We start from the raw sequence: 23,996 nt of genomic DNA, 5'->3' as shown, positions 1-23,996 counted from the left end.
GCTTACATTCCAGTACAATATATAACTTGGGACGAAGCGCACACATTCCATGATTATTTTTTTTCTTTAACACAATCGGCAAAACTTTGAAATCCACTCTAAATGTGAATAGGCAATCGACGGCGTCAATTCTCTCGACCGGGTAGATTGCATTCAACCAAATGCTGTTTCGCGCCTCCATCTACCGGGCAATATACAAGGCCGTTGCAACAGTATAGAAAGAATGAAGGAAAGAAACATTGGAACTGGTAGTAGCCTGCTATCAGCGTCTTGAGAGATCTGCTGGCTTGGCGCAATATCTCGTATGTATTTGATGTTCATTCTTATGTTTTCGCTAATGGTCCGGCGGAAATCGATTCGAATCGCATTGCACTGCATCAATTTTATCGTTCATCGGTTTGGCCACGACACGCGAGGAAGCCGATATGGCCAAGGATGGTCGTTAACCGAACATGACCGTTTTAATACTGTCTGTGGTCGAAGGAAAGCGAATGTTATCATTGCACATCATTGACGATTCGTCGCTTGGTGCGTTTGTTGCATTGCATTTGATCGGATGGTGCTGTATCGGTCAATCGACAAATGGCATCGGGGACATATTTAACCCTTGCGTGATAATGAAATTATAAAAAAAAGGATTTTAATTCATTCGATTTGCGTTATAAAGCAAAAAAAAAAAAATATTTCATCAAATAAGCAAACGTACCATTTGAGTGATATAATAAATATGCGGTATACCTAATTGGCCTGCGTTTTATACACAGATCAATGTGTTAGACCATCTGGCCTTGAAGATCATCGATTAACGGAATTTATCATGCATTAGTACGACACACTTTTTGAATGCCATCGCCAGCTATTGAATTATTGTTTGCACCAGTATCAGAACTCGCGATCCTCGCTCATCATTAATCAATTTCCAAGGATCCTCTAATTTGTGTTGTATTCTATTCATGTATCGCAAACTTTCCCATCTATTCCGTATATCTTGATGTTTCCAATGATCCGATTAGGACTGCGATACGATGGCTGCGATATCTTCCAGATTTCCTGTATTCTCAAACGTAAATGTTCCTTATATCTCGATTAAAATATGATAGTGATTCACAAAAACAAAAGCGATTCGCAAATGGAAAATGATCCCATGCTGTAAAAACTACTCTAACCTTCTAACGAAACCACTGTTCATTCTTTTTGAATAGTACTTCCGGTATTAATCACATAACTGAATGCAGTCTTTCATCGTCGTTAGTAAATGCGAATCCACATCGCAATAGGGAAAAATGTGCCTTTTCAGCTTATAGTTGAACGATTTGTCGTGCCGTGGGCAAAGAAAGAAAGATGTTTTCAATTTGCATTTTACACCAACCATTCTTAACATGTTTGTCTGTCTATAGGACGTACATGTAATCAAGAAGTAACAAGTAACAAGTAATTAGTCCCGCTACATCGATGCTTTGTTTTCAGTGCAATGCTTTTCCTTCCGACAAGAGCCTTTGAGTGGCCTCGACGGTTGCAAGCTTGATGACTAACAAGCCATTAATGATTGGGAGTTCAAAACAAAACCGATGGATACTGTACCCTGATTCACAAATGTCCTTTGGCGCATAAGCAGACGAGGTCAAAGAGCAGTCAGAAAGTAAACATGCAGCATAAGACAGAATGTGTAGAGCATCGATAAGACAGGCCTCTCATTCATGGGTCGTTACTTTTGAGCGTTGCTTTGCAAAATTAGTTCGCATCAACTTTTCGTAATTGACGATGATTCATGAGTTTGCTAGATGCGAAAGAAGCGTGGTGCGTTCTCAGCGCTTGTTCCTCTTTCTTTATCATTTATTCCTCTCCGGGAAGTCTTCTCTCATATGCTTCGTTTAAGGAACTAACGGCATACTAATTGTAAAGCGTTGTCCTGAATGATTTCCACTACCGTACACACGGGAGTCATCTTGTTACATGGTACATTCGATGATAATGCCTCATGGCCGTTTTAAACCATGAATTTTGTAACAAATGACCTTTCCATGTGGGACAATTGTTAAGAGTTAGAATTGCTTACCACGATTAAGGAACACATGTGTGGTTCTTTATTATATTCAGTGAAATAATTTCCTTGATTGATAGATTTTTTTATTTGCTCTTTTTTTAAGATTCTTACTTTTCCAATTTAATTTTGAAATAAATTTTGCTGTTATGTGTGTTTGATGTGTAATGTAAAGCAATATAATTTTGCGCGGAGAATGAAATATTTACTTTAAACTTAAAAAAAACACTAGTATTAATTTTAGAATGGGTCTGGAAAAATGTTCAAACAATTTACTTAAATTCAATTTTATTACAAAATCACAAGCCTAGTACAATACATTTAAAGTTGCAAAAAGGTGCATTGATACATGCGAGACATGCAATCCGCACCATTACTACCGTAAAAATGAGTATCGCTCTGAGCACGAATGATGAGTATTTTGTTTATTTTTTATGTTTTTAATCATTTAGTGCTTGCGTTGTAACCTAGAATGGCATGGCGTTCACTGTACATTACGGCCAATCGGATCCGTATTTCTTGGCGTTGAGTTTATGTCCTTAACGACTCTTTTTGTTCCTAATGTTTAGCTTACTTTTTGTTTGAAACGCAATTTAGATCCTGGCAGGATTTTTGGTTTCACTCCCGCTCATGCACTAAATTTAATGCTTACGGGCTTGACGGCCGGGACCGTTCATACATATTTTATTGGCAGGAGTTCACCTACCTAAAAAGACAACCATCCACCACAACACTGGGTAATGCATCTTCTCTTACTGTCGTGGTCGTTTTGACAGCGAGTTTTTAAGTTCGACCAGCTCCCCTACCGGAGAGTTGGCTTCAACCAGATCAATTCGATTTTTTGTACGCTGTTCGATCTACACTTTAGTGCTATCTTGAAAACACTCTGAACTCTGATTTTTCTTTAAATATCTTCAAAATTTATTCTTGATGTACCTCGCTTGGCGCATGAGTTACTTAAAATGCGAAAGAATTATTTCTGTTACTCTTCTTTAACAGTTTTATAAATTTCATTTGGATATACAAAAAAAAATTAATATGTATTACTTACATAAATCAACATACCAGGCCGTCCTACCTGAAATAAAAAAAATCAACATAAGTAAACAAAACAAAAAGAATAGTATAGAACGAGAACGGATAAATAAACCAAACAGAACGAATATGTTTGTATGAAACAGATTAAACATACTGGTTCTTTTGAGATAGAAAAAAAGATCAATTTTCACTTTCCTTGGGCGTCGCAACGTTCCGTTGAGTGAAATGAAGTTGGAAAACAACCAAATGTAGAAAAATAGAAACCTCTTTCTGAAGGCTATCATGTAAAGCAACATACACAAAGTACACAATAGTAAGGATATGCTCTCAAAAGTTTTTTCTGTTTGGTTTTGTTTTATTTTTTCGGCTTAGCGTTTCACTACATTTTGGCATACTATTAGTCGGCAGTACAGCAGTTACTCGCAGCATGCCGAAAACTGCTTCGCTTCGATGCATAAAGTGTGTGGATGGCGTCCACGACCATCGTAACTGTCATCACCATCACTACAGCTGCGTTGTCTGGGTGTAAGAGAAGGAATCGCTGTGTATGCCTGCATATTAATGTAATTAACCGTGGCTGTTCCTATCGCCTGTTGTTTGAAACCTCGAAAGCAAAAAACAAAACAATCCACAGAAATTTTATCGAGATTCACACTGGGTGTCTCTGGAGTGATTGTTCTTGTTTTAAGTGATAATCGTTTGCTTCTATGGCAGAGACAACATGAACGCAACAACAACGTAGAACCGTAACAGCACGCGTCTGCGCACATGACTTGTTCGAACTCGTGCGATGTTTTTGTATTTATAGCGCAAAGTGATGATGAGGACAAAGTAAAGTTGATGGTGCTCTTTTCTTGCAAATCTGAAGGACTGCAGACGGCTCGCTCACGCTATCGGATTCTCTAAGCTGCTTGAAATTATTAAATAATTGTTATATGAGTTGACGATTATCTACTTTTAATGTTTTAGTTGAAATTTGTTTTATGCCTCAAGCACATGCTATGTTTATTCCAGCTTTATTCCAGATGTACATGCCAATACCACTCAAAAGGTAACCTTAACTTTTAAATTACAAACCATTATTCAAACTGGTTTTGAGCTTTCTAACAAGCTATTGAATATACTTGTTTTTTTGCTGAACTGAACCATCAAAGCAAATTTTAAAAAATTATGTTGTTGTTGGAGCGGTAAATATTATTCAAAAATGATTAGTTATCATCGATATAAACTTTCTAACATGAAAAAAGAATAATTTAAAACTATTATCTTATTACATTATTATCATTATTCGATACTATGATAATATATGTACGCAATGAAACATGTTTTTTTCTGAAATACAAAATACGACATATAAATTTAGATGAGAGAATTTTAGAAGAAGAATAATACGACAACATTAAAGGATATGGACAAAATCATACAACTACACCAAATAAAAATGCGAACAATTAAAAAACATCAAAAACAACCAATCATTGCAAACAACCAGTGGATAGCACTGATAATTATTATATTTTCTCTCCTCTCGATTGATTTGGTTTGGTTGATTCAGTCTTATCTTTACCAATTGTTCGATATCCGTTATAGAAAGGTAAGTCAATCCCACTCATGCACTTAGTGCATTCAAACACGTGCTATAGCGACGAGCACGTGAGCAAAAGCCATCTTTTCCTGTCGACCATGCCCATAGGACATGTTGGACGTATGACTATTGCGTTTTATTCTCTATCTTCTTCTCTACAGTAGCACAGTCGTGTATGTGATACCGATGCCATCAAAATGCTGCGCTGTGTTTATAACTAATGTAGCAAAAGTAAAAGAAACAACTCCTTCCGTTCTATTATAATTTGCATCTCCTAAAAGTAACGCTTGTATTCATGGTTCCCATTTAGATATGATATTGTCATTTAAAACGCTCGGTAGCTCATACCGCTTACCCGTTGATCTAAAGTCACTGAACATCGAGCAAGCAAAGTCAAATTGTAGGAGAAATCACTGTACCATTCGCTCCATACAGTATGTCATAAATGAGTGTGAATTCTATCTGTCATTCTTTTCTATTCCAACAAATTATGTGCAATTATGTTTTACATTATACCTACTCCGAATAAACAAATTTCTGTCGTGAAGCTGCTATACAACGGCCGATCGAATATATTGGATGCACTCTACAGTGAAGTGCATCGTTTTGATGTTGCCGGACAGAAAAGATTACATTTACACTCCACGACAGACGAATGAATCTGTCAGATATGCGAACTTTTTGAATAGTTCGGCACATGCCATTCTAATTGATTGTTTCGTCCTATTGGACTGTTCGCGTTACGTTCATGTTGCTACTGTACAGCATGCGCCTTTAATCAAGCACAACGTTTCTTTATTTATTTCTTCTAATTCTAGCCGTTTCATTTCTTACTATATTTAAACGAGCTTTTCTTCTGGAATCTAATATCTTCTGTAGTTGATTATTGTCGCAGTCTTTTTATGATTTATTCTCGGACTATTAATTCTATATGTCTATTATTACTTCATGGTTCACTCATTAACATTGAAACATTTTTTTGTGCTGAATTGGAGCCTCACGTACGCGAGTAAGTTTGTCACGGTTCCTGCACAATTGTAACGGGCTTTTATGTGTGTTTTGTTGCGCTTCTTTGATATACAACCCAACCGTTCACTTCGCAGTCTTCCATAACGAACGTTTCATAAATGAAGTGCACACATAGGCCCTGACAACGATATTATTCATAACGGTGTTTTTCGCAATAAACTTACTGTTACGGCTCGTGTGGCGTTATGCCTCACGTTATGCCAAAAATTATCTTTAAATTTCAGATTTTTTTTTGCAAACGTCAGAGATATTTGGCCATCGACATTTTGTGTATGTTGTAGGTCTTTAAATCATGCTTTACTATTAGCAAACGGTTGGGAAATTTACTTTGGTATTTTATTACTTTCTATCCTAGTTTTGCTAAGCTGCGAATAAAAAAATTACATTACATGCAATACAATACATTACGTTAGTACGCAGCACGAATCTATTCAGTTTTGATTTATTTATCAATTACGCGAAACGTGCTTCGTTATGCAATTAATGAAGACATTTTTCCTTGTTTTATGTATAAGCTATATGTAAACTTATAAAAACAGCAATAAGCTACAATTGCTACAAAGGTTGTTAATTAAACCAAAACCTATCGAATGATGCAAACACGATGATGAACTGTTGTGTGGCAAGCTTTGCATTTAATGGATGTAAATGTTGACCTTCGTCTCGTGAAATTCTCTTGGTGTAGTTCATTCATGAGGGTAAACTTTTTTTGTATGACTATTAATGGCGTGATGCCGTACGATAATCGCACACATTGATATGTGGTTTGTAAAGGGAGAGCGAGAGAATAAAAAATACTCCCCTTAGTGTACTGACCACTGCCCCAAGGTTCATAGCGATTCGCGCTGATGACTAATGTTCATGTCTGTGCGGCATGGCGGAACGTAGCAGAAACACCACCTTTCAAAGGTTGTGCTCGTGTATGTACGGATCTGTAACAAAAAAAAAACAGAATCGCCCTACACACAACAACTGGAGCATTCTTTTATCTTTATTTTCTAATGCGCGGTGATTTATTTACTTTTTAGCTGAATGAAGAAGAGCCGAACGATCTATACTTCGTGGTCGGATTGTCTTACCTACCATCAATCCATCTATCCCCTTCTCAACTCCATAGAAAAAAGAAAGAATCATTCGTGGCCGGAAATACGAAATGTGTTAAACTGGGCATGAGTGGTGGCCATCTCGCTTGATCCGGCATCCCCTATTTCATAGAAAAGTATGATCGAAAAGCTTATTAAGAGCATGAAAACTAGAGAACCAAAACTTAACTATGATTTCCGAACAATGCATAAGTAACCCTCAGCTGCGCAATTCAATGGCGCGCATTTAATAACCATCGATATTGAGTCTATCAGCGTAGTGTTTGGGTGCCTAATAATATGCATATAGGAGGAAATTACAACTGTTCTTGTCGCGTCGTTTTAACTGGATTCAAAAAAATACATTCTATTGGTATTTAATGGTATTTTATCTAGCTTATGTCCGTTTGACACTGCATCTCATAGATACCATGGTTTGGGTACACCATTTTTTTATTTTAAGCGCGGAATAAATTGAAATAAAATTTTTGTGTTATTCGTACATATTCCAACAAATAAGGCTTTAAACATTCGCCTAAAATGTTCTTTTAAATTTACCGCAGCCAAAAAATTATTTGGGGTCTCGCACTAGTTTAAATTTATCAATGCGACGATAGATTTTCAACAATAAAGGAACTAGAATCAACCTATCATTCGGTTATGTCCCAAGAAATAGTAGAGTACGGAATAAAATCGCTTTTTGCCCGTCCAGATTTGCCTGGTAGGAAGTGTTAGCCATGTAGTAAAACTAGCCAGATAAATGTCGTTCGCAGGGAGAATGCAACGTGTTGCATGAAAATGTAACCTTTTGCGATGAGCGATGGAGGCCGAGATCGTCCAGGTGTGAACAGTTGAATCGTCGCGATACGCGAACTAGAGAGCAACTTGGAAAAATGGTGTTTATAGGGAAGAAGAGGCCAATGCGAGCCAAGGAAAGAGGGTGTGTCTTTCCTTCTATTTGCACTCAGCAAGGCTGCAAGGCCGGTTCAGTGCGGTTTCATCACGTTGTTTGGTCGTTTTTATTTTATTTTATTCGTTGTCCCTATTTTCCACGTTCTCCCCGGCTTCACGAGACCGCGGTTCCGTTCGAGTCTTTCACATAAGTGCGATCGAATAGCCGCAACAATACTGCAGTAGTGCGGTACAGTCGCCTGTTTGCGTTTTTTTGATGCTTTTGTTATTGGCCACGGCACTGGTGCGCAACCGTTCCGCCACGTCGTTGTCGCACCCCGGGATAGAGCGTTGCTGATGGGAAAGTGAGAGAAACTTGTGAAAAACTAACAGAAGAAACACACCTCGGCCGTGATTACATGCTTTTACAGAAAAATAAATACAGTTATTTCCCGAGTTGCGCGAATTCGAGATACGTAAATTTCAACATTTGATGGTTAATGGAGTTTTCGTATGGGGATTTTTTTTTCTGTGAACATTTAAATATTCTTTAAAATACGTTATATTGTATCAGTATGAATATTAGCACCAGTCCAAATGTACGTAAGTCGTAATAAACTTGAAAATATTAGTTGTGATTGTGTGAAATTAAAGAAGTGCTTAATACGTAATTTAAACGACGTATTGAACGATATTCAACATACGCTAAATTTCAAGTTACACGGATTTCTCCGGAAAGCATTATTCACATAAATCGGGAATTGACTGTACAAACATAAATAAACATATCTAATTGTAAAATATAACATTCATTCTTACGGTTTGTAAAATTCAATCTCTTGCTCATTCATATCCAGCCGATGTTTGAATCGATGCAATGATTTCGATTTAGCACGAGAACCCGCTTACTTTTCCAGGCTAATAAATAGACCGGGACTATGTGGAAGTAAATTATTTATGCAATCAACGCTATAACGTTTAAGCAACTTTTTTGACGGTCCTCCGGATGGTTGACTAAGAATTAGCTGATTGATATGCTACTTCTCTTGCCCATCCTCGCGAATTATGTAGATAAGAAACTAGTCTCGGTTACAATGCAAATAATCCAGATCGCGTGCACACAAACGATCAGAAACGCATAGATTTGGTTTCTTAAGAAGGAAGATGCTTTCCTCAATGTTTATGTTTAGTTTTAACAACATTTTAAGACGTTTTGTTTATCATTCAAAAAAAAATTTTTTGTTTATCAGGCAAAATTAATTTTTCTTCTAGACATATTTTTAACATTTAGTAAACAATAATGTGCCCCTGGTTCTATGCTGGAAACAATTAAAATAAAAAACGGTTTGAGTGGGGATAAGATACATAAATTGTATCGCTGGTAGTCGCACTGATCACATACGGCGCACAATGGTAGGATTGGTGCCTTGTGCCAAGAAGGGCCACGGAAAGTCAAACGGTGACAATACAATTATTAAACTACTTGACAAACACACATTACAGTCCAACTGTCTATTTTTCCAATTTTTCCATCGAAATGGTTGTGTACTATAATCTGTACGGGCGACATTAAATGGGGCAAGTGATGGGGCAAAATGGCGCCAGCGATGATGTGATCCAATAATCGAACGTCCGCTAAAAACTTATGGGTCAACGAAATCGCGTACTAAAGACAGGAATGGAATGTGCGTTTACGGAAATACCTTCTCACGAATGACACATACGTTCATAGTAAGGGTTCACGGTTTGCCATCGGTGTCAATTCCGTTCCTTCTTTATTCTTCTATAACTTAAGGGTGGTCATTAGGGGTTGGTTCTCTCTGTTCCTCCTGTTCATTCTCTCCAGTTTCCCGGGCGGAACGAAACCGGATGCAGTGTGACATAGCGTGTTGGCGGGTTTAAGGTTTACCGCACGGGAACTTATGGACTATCGGTCCATATCCTCAACAAACATTATTCGTACTGTAAGCTTATACTATGTGTAATTATCAAAACGCCTGTCTCTCCTTTTTCAAAAGCGATAGCTGTCTGCTTACGGTAATATATTCTAGAACGGTCTTCTTCCTATAAATGCAGGAAAAATACACTTTTTTAATTATGTACGGTTAATGTACCGTTCCACTAAATTCAGTATTCAATTCGTAAGATTAGACAACTACCAACAATTCATACGATTAGAAAGAACGCATTCATTGGATTGTCGTCTTTCACAAACCAATTTATCTCGTTTACGCATTTCGTTATTTGCATTACACCTTTTAATTTTTTTCTTAATTTGAAAGCGACGGCCCAATGTTCTCAAATGTGGAACAACTTTCAGTAGTGATGAAATTGGACTGCATAACCTTGTAGAATCATGTATTGTCGAAATTTCTGGTCAAATTTAATCTTTTTTGCTGGAAAACATGCCGGTCTATGGAAAAATAAAATAACCCATTGTCAGGAATTGTTCCTGCACTGCTAATGCCATCAAAACATAACACTCACATTAGTCATCGCACATACGAGAATATCGAGTTGCAGCAGTAGTACCTCAAACCAGTAAAGATGCGCGTACAGTTGGTGTGGTATGAGTTGGTGGTGAATGATGTTCCAATATTTCACTACGCTATGCTGGCTGGGGAACCGGCAACGAGGTCCTACAAATTCCCGCCTCTCGTTGGCGACGTTATAAGAATTCATCTACATACTGTTAAATTTGTCAATGAATATGAAAAATCATAAATCAACTACAGGGTGGCTGCATTGTGTTTGCAAAATGTGTAGAAACTAATAAACACATTTATCAATGCACAAAAATGGTTTGAAAAATTTAGCAAAAACTTTAAAATGAATATGCACCAATCAAGTTTTTGAACATTAGGATTTTTATAACTGTGTATATGTTATATATTTTATATATTATATAAATAAATTACTGTTTATATATTATCGTTTGAATGAAGTCAAACATCTCTCAGCTTTTGCGACTCATTACCTTTATGATAAATTTTCGTTTATGGTATACATTATTCTAACCTAAATAGGAGGTTGCCAAATTATAACGAACTTGTATTCAAATTCTATTTTTAAATTAAATCTACATTTTCTTTAAGAGCGACCACGTCACTGTGAAACACCCTGTACACGTCCATTCGTTTCTTTCTCCTTGTATGCAAGACAGACAAGTCGGAGCGGAATCCTTTTTGGGGACAGGGAAGTGAACAACGCTCGGCTGAATATTTACACATAAGCACATCCCCAGTGCAATAACCAAACGGGGTATGAACCGCAATAGAAAAATGTTATGCGAATAAACTTTAATGTCTCTTGCCACTGACCAATTGATATGGTATGGTGATATGGATCAACTGGTATGATGTTGGCTTGTGTTCAGCATCAACATTGCCACCGGCTGATCGAACAAACGCTACACGTATACTATCACAAACTGAGGGTCGAGAAAGGGAACGTGTCTTCTTCTGCAGAATTTGTAGCTCAGTTCAAATCGGTTTCTCTCGACGGATATGAGCCCGGCATTGTGGACGCCTGTTCGACAATTCGACATCTTGTTGACCCATTAAATGCGAGTTAATTTGATTCGCTCGGGTAGCTCGTTGTTTTCGATCGTGGACCTCGCCGGGCAAGATGAGGCGTTGTGCCGAATTTACCGTCTTTAATTACTCATAATTTTTCAATTACACTTCATTTTCTGCTAGAATGAGCTTTCAAATATCTTTCTTCCGTTTTTCTTGGTATATTTCTAGTGTCTGTTGCTAACGCACGTGCACATCACACATAGAGGGCCGCTTCACCGTTGCAGCAGATGTATCCAGCCTAGTGCAGAAAACGGACAGTGCGCGCTGTGTACCATCTCGTTTTACCCGGTACGTTAACCGAATAACGTAAACCAAAGGCTTATATATTACGTTACGTCTGTTAGCAAGTGACAGGCCCCTGGAGGGTGCGCCAGAGTTTTGGAAGCGTACACTGGAGTGGTATCTCCGCCCCAGTCTGACAATACAGTGCTACCCGCTATGCTAGCACCGGGCATTCGAGTTGCCCGCGGTCCCGACTGGATCTGGCATGAACAAGGTAATAGAACTTAATATTTTACAATGACTAAGGTCCATATACACCATTAACCGTTAACAGACACCGTTCACGAAGACCATTTTAATGAATAGGATGATTTTTTTTCTTTTTCCACTTACGTTTATCAAAATTATTTCTTTTTGATATAACATCAACTAAACGATAAATAATGAGAATTAACTACGTGCTAAAATTTTACCTAGTTAAGTTCTATTTCAGATAATTTCAAAATTTTAAGCAGGCATTTCACCTTCGCGATACAGTCACACAGTCTAACAAAGAAAACTGTTTGAAAGAGTAAATTAACAGCTCGTTGCTTGTCTGATAAGACTATAGCATTCTAGTGCTCAGCGCCATCTGTTGCTGGTGGTAAACACATTCGTAATGCACATCTTCCATTGCATCTTGTGCAATTGCAACGCATCTTGCAATGTGTATATCTGGTTATATGTGTTTGTCTGTATGTGTGTATATATAACTGCATTTGGCACGGTCGTGAAATATTTTTTCTTTCAACAATCGCTTCACCGTGCCAGTAGCTTGTATGGAGTTGCGCATCGTTGTGGCTAAAATTAGTTTACCTTTGCATAAGATCATTGAAGCGTGAAAACCAAGCAAAGCTGCGCTTCGGAATAGAAAAAGAATACGAGTTTTCCGTGAAGGGTCTCTACTATACTAATCGTTATCTATAACGACGTTATGGTAACTGGGAGAGCGAAAACGCGAGTTTTAAACCAAATAAGTGCAGACAAACAGACGGAACGTGACAGAATCGAACCGATACTGTAGATATTTAAAACGGGGCTGCATATGCTAACTATTTATGGTTAAAAAAATCAACATCTAAGTCGCTAAAAAAAATTTCAAGATACAATATACATAGATATGGTCGAACATTCTTCAATTGAATATTGATTATCCGAATGTTATTAATTATTAATTATTAATTAATTATTAGTTTAAAATAATATGGCATAGGAAAACATAAATCCACTTCTATTCTTCTAGTTTTTTTATCCACTAGGTAGTAAATCGGACCGGTTACAACCAAACTCCAAAGTCGACACCAATCTCGAACAACCAAAATCGACTCCAATCTAGTACACATAAAGGGTTCACAACCAAGCATAAAAATAACAAATGCATGCGAAATTCAATTTTTATAACACTCATTTTAAAAACACCTATACCAACCCTGCACTACCTCAGCACGCACGAGTAGAATGTATATATAGACAAGCCGAATAAGTATGCTAATGTGGCCGACACTGCATGCGAAAAAACCCACTAGAAGAAAAAAGATGTTGCCACCATCTAAAAAAAAATCCACAAAATTTCCCAAAAACTTTTCTCATCCCTCCTCGTGATGGAACCGTTCATGTCGAACCTGGTAAAAGATCCTGGAAAATTTTCCTGTCAAAAACCCGGAACTTGACCTATGATACAATCGAATGAAGCGTCGTGAAAGACCCGATACACAAACAAACATGCTCGCGTTAATAAATGTTATTTCCCCTGCCTTCGATTCGGACATTGACCTTCGGGCTCTTGAAAAATTGACAATTACACAAGAGAAGGGACGTCTTTCAGGGTAAGAGGAATACTGCATACACTAAACAATACAGAAAGAGGTAAATGGGTGGGCGCCAACTCAGACAACAGGCGGAAGCACCGTTGATGGTTTTTTCCGGCGGGTTTTCAAGTCTTTTCTTTTCAAAAAGTTCACAATTGGCATGTGTATGGAAGCGTATATACTATGTGTGTATGTTTTGGTATTCTCCCGGCAGGGTGTTCCCGGGTGCTGTTGTTACCCTGGACCATCGATTCTGCTACCCAACCACATGGAAGTCCCCAGAACGGGCGGAACGGACCCAAATGAAGGCAGAACAGGAAGATAAACTTTAGCTCGTGGTTGGGATTTTTACGTCGATTTCTGTTTCCCGCACGGAAAAACGTGTAGAAAAATTTCCATTCTGCCATCTCCCAACTTCATCTGGCATGAACCCGTGGCGGTCCGTTGCTGATTGTTACAACAGGATTTTTGATTTTTTAATTCCATATATTTTGTTTTATCTCAAACCATCTAGCCCACACCTCCCAACACATTTTATATGTGGTTGATTTCCATAAATTGGCCAGTTTGACCCCTTTTTTGCCTTACTGATAAGGCTTCAATCTGACCTCTATTATTCAACCATTTATTTATTTAGTTTTTTCTTTCATTCTAAATCAAATAGTGGGTCCTTTTCTTAGTTCCATCGTTGGGAATCCAACTGCGTTTGATATTTTTTCGCGCTCTTACGCAGCGAATTTGCAAGCAGTGGAGCACAACGAGTAGGAATAAATTTGTTAATTTTGCCTATAAGAAATTGGCTAAACAAAGAAAGTTATCATAACAAGATCAGGAAAAATACAAATTGAATTAACTTTGTCTCTGATTATTGAACTTATTCGATAAACAAACCAACATGTGAAGGTACATACAACGATTAATTAGCACGCAAAAGTGTAGACGGAAAAAAATAAACGACCGTGACCAATATCCGTAAATCTGAGGATTCGCGTGTCGACGATTTCTGCCCAGGTATATTGCTGTTTATGCTTGAAAAGATATCCTTTCCACACATCGGTCAACCAGCAATAATTGTTGATACAAACAGTATTGCCACTGTTCTAACAGCTATGCGTACCTGTATCTCTGTATACGAAAATTTCTAAAAATGCCAAACATGTCAATCGAAATGTACAGAAGTCGATCGTTGTTGGTACGATAATTGGAAAAGTTTTGCGAAAAGCTCCTGCCATGTAATTATATTACTTTTTCACATTTTAAATTGATATCGAATTGGTGGGGTTTTTCCAACCGGCACTTTACCGAAGTAGATATTACACGTGTGTTTAGCGTTTTACAAAGCGCTGTTTCCAGATTCGTATATGTGATAGTTATTTGAATAATTACAGACAAGTTGATCCATTCCGCAGCCATAAGTTCTTCGATGAGCAAAATACTCCTTTCCATTTCACCAATGGTTTGGTCTTCTCGTACGCTTATGCTTGATAATCATAACTACAGTAAAGTTAGGCACAATTATCTACTTTTAAATCGATTCTAATAAATTTTGATTATACCATCGCATAATCTATGTTATTGTAGCTGTCTTCACATTGCATGATGTTGAAAGCTAAGCCCCTTAACAATGTTATTACACGAACCAAGGTGTACAATTGTACCAAGGTGTACTTTAATTGCTATCAACACAGTTTTATAAGGGTTACCAATACGGACAGGCCGTTCTACATGACTAAATAAACAAAAAGATTTATAAGGGGTCAATTCTTACGCCACGGCACAATTCTCTTCGGCGGTACAACATTCAGGCAATGCTTGAATCGTGCAAAAGCTTGTAACATTCATTACGTACACTAAAGTCGTCTGCGAAACTTGACAAGTTGCGTAAAATATGCGTTCCACTGAGTGGATTTCAGCAATTTATGTATCATTGAACAGGAAGCTATTTGTGTACTTTCGTTATACACTTGTGCGTGATAGTATACTCAGCTCACGAGTTTAATTAGAAATTGATCACATTTTTTTTTGCAATATTACTTATTGCCAATCTGTAATTTTTTGTTGGTAAGCACAATTACATTTATTAACACACCAATTTATGAAAGCTTACACACCTTTCTTCTTTTCACGTCGTTCCCACTGTGACGTAGGCCTAAAATGGAGTCCAATCTGTCCCTTTTTACTCTTTATATCTCACCCTCCGTAAACTCGCTTTGCTTTTCACCTGTCCAAAGGTTTACCTAGAAATAACCCTGGGCGTTTTGATCAAAGCAAATTTAAAATAAAAATCAACAATCAATACTACAAATGCTTCGGGCTTGTTCTTACGCGGAAAGATATAAAGCTCAGTACGATGTTCCATATTGGCTGGTGTATGGGATATCTCTCCTTCTCTTACCAAACACATATCCAATGGCCCCGTTGGCTTATATTGTATTTGTTTTTGGTTAGTAGTGAGATAATATTGTTTTTTTTGTGCAAGCACATAAATATTTGACTGTGGTGAAACGATATTTTTGACGATGCATGTAAAATAATCTACCAACCATAACTAATAATGTACCAAACAACCACAGAAATCGGACAATAAGCCGGTCGATGGCAAAGTAAAAAATTCTTTTAATAAATTGTAATTGAATCGAAATTATTTTTTTATCATAAATAGACAATATATTATTGCTGCGCGCTCGCTGGTGAATGTGATAAACGGCGCCGGTCCATACGGTGGGACCGGGTTCAAATCCCATCCAGACCGTTCCCCCGTAGGAAGGAATGACTATCCGGCTATGTCGTAAAATAAGTCTAGTAAACCAGAAATGATCGGCATGACCTTAGAGGTCGTTAAGCCAAGAGAGAGAAAGAGAGAGAGAGAGAGAGAGAGAGAGAGAGAGAGAAGAATACTGTGCGTTATGAGTTCTAATTTTTTCTTCTTAAAAGTTTGTTAAAAATATTTTGTTAGCAAGAAAACAAATTCATAACGGATCATTCATACTCCATTATATCATGCAAAAAAAAAAAAGATTCGCGCTATATTAAGGAAACGGAACACGTACTTGAAATTTGTCACCGTGTAAGAGTAAGAATGTGTCATTTACCTTTGCACAATTTTCAAGCACGCACGCTGTTTGCTTGTATAGATTCATTTAACACCACATTATAAACATTCACGCATATGCAGCGCCGAAATATGACGCCGGGGTTCATCTCGTTTCAATATTTGTGCTTCCCTTCCAGAAAACCAAATAGGTACATGGGGGGAACCACGAACCATTTTTCCCATTTTAACGATGCAGGGAGAAACTTATCCGTACCGTCTGCAGGAAAAAAAAAAAAACATTTTCGAGATCATGATTTAAGTCCTTTAAGAGGAAGTTTTTACTTATACCGGTACTGAAATGGATAAGAAGGTCCCAACATGCCTGCTTTTGGAGTCGTCTGCGTCCCTTGACACGCTAAAAATAGTGTTGGAAAAGATTTATTTTTAAAAGGAACGCTAGGTTCGATGCTAAAGGACGCGCGTGCCACCGAGAAAATGTTGCTCATCTTAGCGTAATGTTAGTGCCGCTGCTGGATATTCTTCGTATGTCAGACATCTCATCAAATGGGTGGTAAATTTGTGAGAATGCCATATGACGCCATATGACGGAAGGCAGCACGATGAGCAGAAGAACTTGTTGAAAATTTCATACTCTTTCTGTTCATGTAATGACGCGCAATATGAATCATTTCCGTTCTTCCGATCATCTCCCCTGCTATACAGTTAATGATGATGATCATCATCAGAGCAACGGATTTTCCCCTTAGTTGCCGCATGTCATACTAGTTGTCGTTTGTTTATAGATGCGTTTAACATCTACGCTTTTGGGCGACGGTGAAGGCTTTCTACCAAAATCGTGATGGAAAACTGAAATGTACTGCGATAAAAAAAGTTATGTGGTGGTGTGGTATACAATTATGAGATTGTTTCTTCTCAATGTATGGGTTTGTTATAGTTTTTTTTTCTACGAGTAATACGCATGGAGTGCACGCACTGTTTACTTTTGACTTTTTTAAGGCAGCGTATATTTCAATGCTAGCTTTTTCATGCCATTTGTGGTTTATCTTTATAATTTTAACCACAGCATGGTGCAGATAAGCAAATATACATCTGATACTGAGACACAAACTTCTTTTCAGTTGAGAATGTGTAGTGAAATGAGCAGCATAACTCTTGTATCGGATACGTTTTGTATTTATTCAACGAACTCAATTCTTATATTTTTTTAAACTGCAACAACTGGTTGCGTAAACCTTCCACGTCGGGCTTGTAAGAAAGTTTTCTTTTTTGTAGCAGTGTGGAACTCAAAACTCCTTCTGAGGGATCCCCCTGTTGTGAGTAATGGAAAATTATTTGCATTGAAACAGCTCAACAAAAACAATTATTCATATCCTCGGGTAGGAGTAGAGTTGATAGTGTATAAAAACACCCATCTATTAAATTGTAAAACGCGTAAACATTGTACATTATGGTAAAATTAACGGGAATAGAATAATCACATTTCGATGACTGATTCATTAGCGCACAAGAATGCGGATGCTGTATTATCTGCTTGTACTTAATGTTTTGACGTTTTTAAATTGCTCACGGGTCGCAATAGTCCGACGTATGTTAGTGAACGGTAGACGTTTTAAAAATGTTTAGTGCTAAATCTCTTTACTGTTTTAAAACAAATACTTTACTGTTCTAATATGAAAAAAAATCTTCCTTTAAAACAATTTTTTTGCTTGGTTAGAAGAGCCTGGCCGTATCAAGACGTATTTTACCACGTAGCAGGATAGTCAGTCCATGCTAGGGGGGACGGTCCGGATGGGATTTGAACCAGGTCCTGCCGTGTGGACGGCGCCGTTTATCACATGCACCAGCGGCCCGCCCCAACAATTTAATAAAACAATTTAAAGCATAAAAATATAATTTTGAACAAGTCAACATGACAGGTGTTTGAATTGACAACAGTTTTTTTGTTTTTGTTTTGCTCTCTATAAGTAAAGCTTAGTAAAACTGAGACATTAGGAAGCTAAAAATCATCATACGTAATACAATATGAAGGCTCACAAAAAAAATTAAATAAGAACGTAAGCAATAAAAAATTACGCCATGATTAATAGCTTTTGCAATTGATTTTTTTGGGATGAAAGTGGTTCTTTTACATATCATTCGAATACTTTATAGCCATTTACACATCCGGTACCGTGGTTTTGTTCATTAAACTTACGAAAAGTGCGTCATTGCGTTTTTTCACAAGCCAATTCTTTCAAACAGGAAAGGAGTGACGTGTCGCTCGGGAGAAATTTCGATGGTGGGGCTTGAAGATCCGTTGATCATTTTTGTTCTTCTAAGTTTCTTTTTTATTATTATCAGTAAACTCAAGCAAAATAAAGTTACTCTCAACATAACACCAGCACTTATTGTTATCGCGTCAATCGTGATCAGTGACGGGGTGGTAGAGCATAATGGGTGGATTTTTTTTTCACACCGATTGGTCCGAGTTTATTTTTGTTCCTGTCCATTAAACTGGACTTCGCTTTTTCAGTGAAACTACTGGTTTGCGACTGCCGCGGGTTAGAAACAAGACGGCTTCTTAATATAGGCGTTGGTCCTCTTTGGTCTAGGTTTCCGACTATCCTTCTCGTGACCCGTGCCAAGGATATAAACGAATCGATTGGCGGTCGAGGTTCGCTTTCTTCCTTCGTTCGCATGTCGTGGTGTGTTGAAAAGCCGATTAGGTTTGTCTTAATACGTTCCTCACAATGTTTCTCATCTCCATCGGTAAAACGAGATGCACAAAGAAAGCGGTCGTCCTTTTCAGTCTTAGTTATGGTAGTATGGAATTTTTTTATTGTCCACGAACCGCGACTTAGTTCATCGGGGCAAGGGATGATTTGGGGGGACCACGGCTCCATTCATCCCAGCGTCTCTTGTGCGACCGCTGCTAGATTGATGACGATTCGTCGCCTACGTAGAGGAATTGTTCAATCGCACTACTTCACCCACCTTTTTTCATGTTCGATTTTTTGTGGATGATGTTTCTTATGTATTTGACTTCCTTCTTTTCTTACTTCACGCACGAACAGTTCATGGAACGTTCGAACCATGAAGCTGAATTCAAATCTCACCGTGATGTCTGGTACCTCAACACAAAATCCTCACGATCGTATGCTATTGCCTCGATGAGTTCTCTCTTTCTCACTATTTTCACTCTTGTCCGCGGTGTAAACCTTCCACAATGATTAGTCACATATTAGCGGCACAAGGTCTGATGACGCCAGAGGTACCTTGGCGTCATCGTCTTGGAAGGAAGTTGTAAACACGCACAACGTCTGAGAGGGGACACAAACATCGAGAGACATCGGGAATCATGCGAGAGAACGACAACGCGCGTTTGCAGGTTTCATCGCAAACCCGGAGGATGTAACAGACTGAAAATGTTAATCGATCGCTAGACTCAAGCATGCTCGCGTCGTAAGTTGCGACTCCGTCTCGGCGTAGTAGTGGGATCGTGTTGTTTTTCACATTGGTAGACGTACTCAATTCCATGCTGCTGAAGATTTGCATTGTGTGCCGTACCTTGTGCGTGTGACGCGTTGCATAAAAGTGGGTGAAAGTTTTCCTTACAGTTCCGGTCAGTTCGTGTGTCCGGTTCGGTGTTTGTGCTTGCTTTACGTCAAACGTGCACTCGTGACATTTTGCTCGGTGGCAGTGGTGACAAATTTCGCGGTTTCTGCGCGGTCAGTATATGTGTGTACACTTTTTGTGTACTTAAAGAATCGAAAACGCTGGATCGTTCCACAGAATGTATTTCACAAAGTCGAAAGAAATCTCCAAAGCAATTCAGTAACAAAAGAAATACACTTTCCTAATACACTATCCTTTTCCGTCTTCGGATGCAAATCAATTCACTGGTATTTGTTTGCTTGTTCTCATGTGTTACCCTAGATGACGGCGAAGGACACGTCGGGACACTTTGTGAAATAGGACGCTTCGGATCAACCCACTCGCCGGACAAGACGGTTGTTGTGAACTGGGATTCGGGCCACCGGACAAACTACCGCGTCGGCTACCACAAGCAGTACGATCTGATCGTGATCGACAATGCACAAATAGGCGTGAAACATCCTAACGTGCTTTGCGACGGTTGCAGCAAGGCGGGCATCACTGGTATACGGTTCAGATGTGCTGAATGTCCGTACTACGATCTGTGCGCTACTTGCTACGGTAATGACTTGCATGATCTAGAGCATCCCTTCATCCGATTCCAGACTGCCAACTCTCTCGGGTAAGTATAGAAATAGAAGTAGAAAGATTTTCAACACAACACGATCTTCGCTGGATTTTACGTTTCTAAGTTTATAGCTTGGTTATTGTATAGCTATGATAGTAGCTCATAACCACAGCATTAATTATGAATGCTCTTCCCAAAATGTAAAAAAATCGCCTCGCAAGATGCTTACTATTTGTAGCAAAAGTTTTTTCCCTTTCGCAAAATTATCAAATTCAGTGCACAAACTCCCGGAATTACTAAAAACGGGATACAGGGATAAAAAGGGATACTTCGCCCCCGGAAGCAACCACTGAAAGGTCCATTTGCGGTTGGAGGACCCCGTTTGAGGTCATCGGTCAATAGCCCTGCCGTTTATGGGGTAGCTGGAAGCATAATAGGAGGCACCGTTCTTGCTGTTTTCCCTTTTGGCATTGTTTTAATTACTGCGTCCAATGCTGATGACTTTCTAGATTACGACACCACCACCCAAATGAGTCGATGAGCTCAAGTGTGCATCACCTTGGCGCGGTAACAAGGTCGGAAAAGGCAATCCCGACACGACATCGATTAACTATCGACCCTCTAATGAATCCCGGTACGTTATTGACGTCGTATATTCGGACCCTTTCGACAGCGGCACCATTTAGCATGATGAAAAATCTACAGTCGGAATGAGTAATCTGTTTCGATTTACTCGCACAAAATTACTTACTATTAAATGTGGTATGTCACCAGTCAACGAACACCTGAACGATAAACATTGTGCGCAGGGGTTTTCCGACGTTTTAAGGCCATGTAACCTTATTTCCTCTCCTACCCATACACCCACGACACTACCGTATCCGTGTATAATACACAATATCTCTTCAACTGGTTGTCCTACTAACAACGATCGATGGAGGGTACGATCCAGCTTTTTTTCAGTTTGAAGCCTGTCTTCAAAATAAAGATGATTTCGTTGGATGTATGACTCTCTGTGAGTGTGCGCACAAGTATGTGTTTGTACCCTACTCGAGACTACAAAGACATCTTCGTTTTGCTCATTTTGTGCGGAGTTTGAATCAGCGCAGAAAAATGTCGGCACCACTAAAGAAGATCACACCGGTGTTCTCAATGCGACGTGTTCCTCAAATTTCCCATTTTTTGCTGGCTTTCCGTACAGAATGCATAACGCTATACAGCAGACTGGTTTGCACATTCAACATGTTTAATATCTACAGACACACACGCAAAATCATAAACCCCATACCACACCATTCCTTCAATCGTGTCTTTGCCATGCTTTCCAAGCTGAAATGTTTTTATTTCACCGGTTTTTTTCTTTTATTTTTAATAGTGACTCTTGGCTGCGAAGACACGCCTTTAGGGAAATTCCAAACATAACAGACCTCGCTTATTTCCTTGGTTCGTACGTCTCTTATCGCACGTGTAAAGAAATCCTCATCTTGATCAAGCGAATGCTTCGATGAGTAGTTAATGAACAGAAACGGTTGCATATTTTATCGCTTTTATGCCAAGTTTATGGGCAATGCTTTTTATTTGTTAAAAAAATTGCAAACAATTATTTAAAAAAATATGAAAACGTATCCATGCTTCGTGCGATCGAGACTGAAAGCAACCATTCGGTTTCTTTATTAGATTGATTAGCATTATGTCAACACAAGTAACGTTTTCTTACTTCCTGTAATAATGTAAAAAAAACCTGCTACTATATTTTAGTATTTTATTGATTGATTGTATCGATCAAAAATTCCTACATAAAAGAAAAATAAGTTGCAGTATCAATAAAACTGTATAAAAACCTCAGTAATTATAAATAACCTCTATCTCTTCTTGATTTAAAGCCCTCTAAACCAACCGGACGTGATTTTCAACAAAGATGTTTCTGTTCCAATGATGGACAGAGAGTGGGCAAGACATTTTACAGTGAAAGGGCTCTCGGTAAAATTGCGATTATTTGTTTATAGCATTAGTATATACGTTGTTTGTGTGTGAGAAAAATGGAAAACCTACAAAAACAGATGGTCATTTCGGAAGCGCCAGTTGGTATATAGGGCAAACCCAAACGATGACAGTTGGAGGTAGTGGATCGTGTTCTCACCTGAAGTTTCTGGTTAAAATAGGGGCGCTTACACATAATCAGCCGTGTATGCCTAGTTTTCTCTCATTCCAATACTCTTACCTCTCTATTCTTACATTACACAGATATGCATCTACCAAAGAATATCTTTACACCGCATCCCTTATATAATGAGAGTGCCTTCACGATTTGCTCATTATTCTTACAGCATCCTTCTGCCACCTAGGAAAGGTTCTACCAAAATACAGTTAAAGGGCATCTTCGCCGGTGCAAGAGTAACTCGTGGTCCTGACTGGGAATGGAATAATCAAGACGGTGGTCCGGGCAAATCTGGACGTGTTTTGGAAATTCGTGGCTGGGATAACGAATCCTGCCGTAGTGTGGCGAGTGTAGCCTGGGCTTCCGGCTCAACCAACGTTTACCGGCTCGGGCATAAAGGAAACGTAGATCTGCGTTACGTGCAGCCGTCTATCGGTGGATTTTACTACAAAGATCACATGCCAGTATTAGGTGAGGTATCATTCAAACTGATTTTTTCTGCACAAATACATTCCTATAATATAACTATTTTCGTTATTACCGCTATTCCAGGACAACCAGAAGAACAGCAGCCGGTTTCGCCACCGGTGCGTTCGAACTTTTCCGTCGGCGACCGTGTTCAAGTAGCTATCTCAGAGGAGCGCCTAAAGACGCTACAACAGGGTCATGGCGGATGGAATCCGCGCATGGCCGAATATCTGTCAAAAGTTGGCATTGTGCATAGGATCACGGACAAAGGTGACATTCGTGTGCAGTACGAGGGCTGTACTAACCGGTGGACCTTTCACCCTGCGGCATTAGTAAAGATTTTTAGTTTCAACGTCGGTGATATAGTTACCTTCATTGCGGATGCTGCCAAAATGCAACAACTCCAAAAAGGCCATGGCGAGTGGATCGAAACGATGCACAACGTTTTGGGCAAATTGGGGAAGGTTCTCAAAATCTACAGTGATGGTGACTTGCGTGTGCAGCAAATGGACGAAGATATGGCGTGGACTGTGAACCCAATGTGCGTAAAGTTGTCGACTGCGGCGCATGCTGCCGCGACTGAGCGCTCTAACAGTATGCGAGATTTAAGCAATCAGCGTATCAACGTACACCATATGGCGCCATTGGCCGGGTTGGGTGGTCCTACGGCCCCCGATCGATTGGTACGCGAAGCTGCCCTGGGAAACCTTGAATTCGTCCAAACCTTCCTTAAGTAAGAAAGCGAGAAATATGCACTCATCGCCGAACATTGTTAACTAATTTTAATGTTGTTTTTTATTT

At 38.9% G+C, this 23,996-nt stretch overlaps 2 protein-coding genes across 7 annotated transcripts in view; one reads left to right on the top strand and one right to left on the bottom strand.

Moving 5' to 3' along the window:
• Nucleotides 1-23,996, bottom strand: part of LOC125761504 (zinc finger protein 184) — a 127,205-nt gene that overhangs the window by 80,222 nt on the left and 22,987 nt on the right. The gene's annotated exons all lie outside the window — the stretch shown is intronic.
• Nucleotides 1-23,996, top strand: part of LOC125761496 (E3 ubiquitin-protein ligase MIB2) — a 33,093-nt gene that overhangs the window by 5,202 nt on the left and 3,895 nt on the right. For 5 of the 6 annotated variants that reach the window (XM_049422679.1, XM_049422678.1, XM_049422677.1 and 2 more), the window contains 4 exons: nucleotides 11,413-11,740; nucleotides 20,284-20,623; nucleotides 22,897-23,198; nucleotides 23,280-23,928. In XM_049422679.1, coding sequence (XP_049278636.1) covers nucleotides 11,683-11,740; nucleotides 20,284-20,623; nucleotides 22,897-23,198; nucleotides 23,280-23,928 — 1,349 coding nt within the window. In that variant the 5' untranslated portion in view covers nucleotides 11,413-11,682. The remainder of the gene's footprint in view (nucleotides 1-11,412; nucleotides 11,741-20,283; nucleotides 20,624-22,896; nucleotides 23,199-23,279; nucleotides 23,929-23,996) is intronic. The other variant, XM_049422675.1, reaches the window with a different exon arrangement.

Source organism: Anopheles funestus, chromosome 2RL, assembly GCF_943734845.2.
Source record: "Anopheles funestus chromosome 2RL, idAnoFuneDA-416_04, whole genome shotgun sequence".
NCBI classification, from domain to species: Eukaryota; Metazoa; Arthropoda; class Insecta; order Diptera; family Culicidae; genus Anopheles; species Anopheles funestus.
The sequence above is the reverse complement of the archived record's forward strand: the minus strand, read 5'-3'. Positions and strand labels throughout refer to the sequence as shown.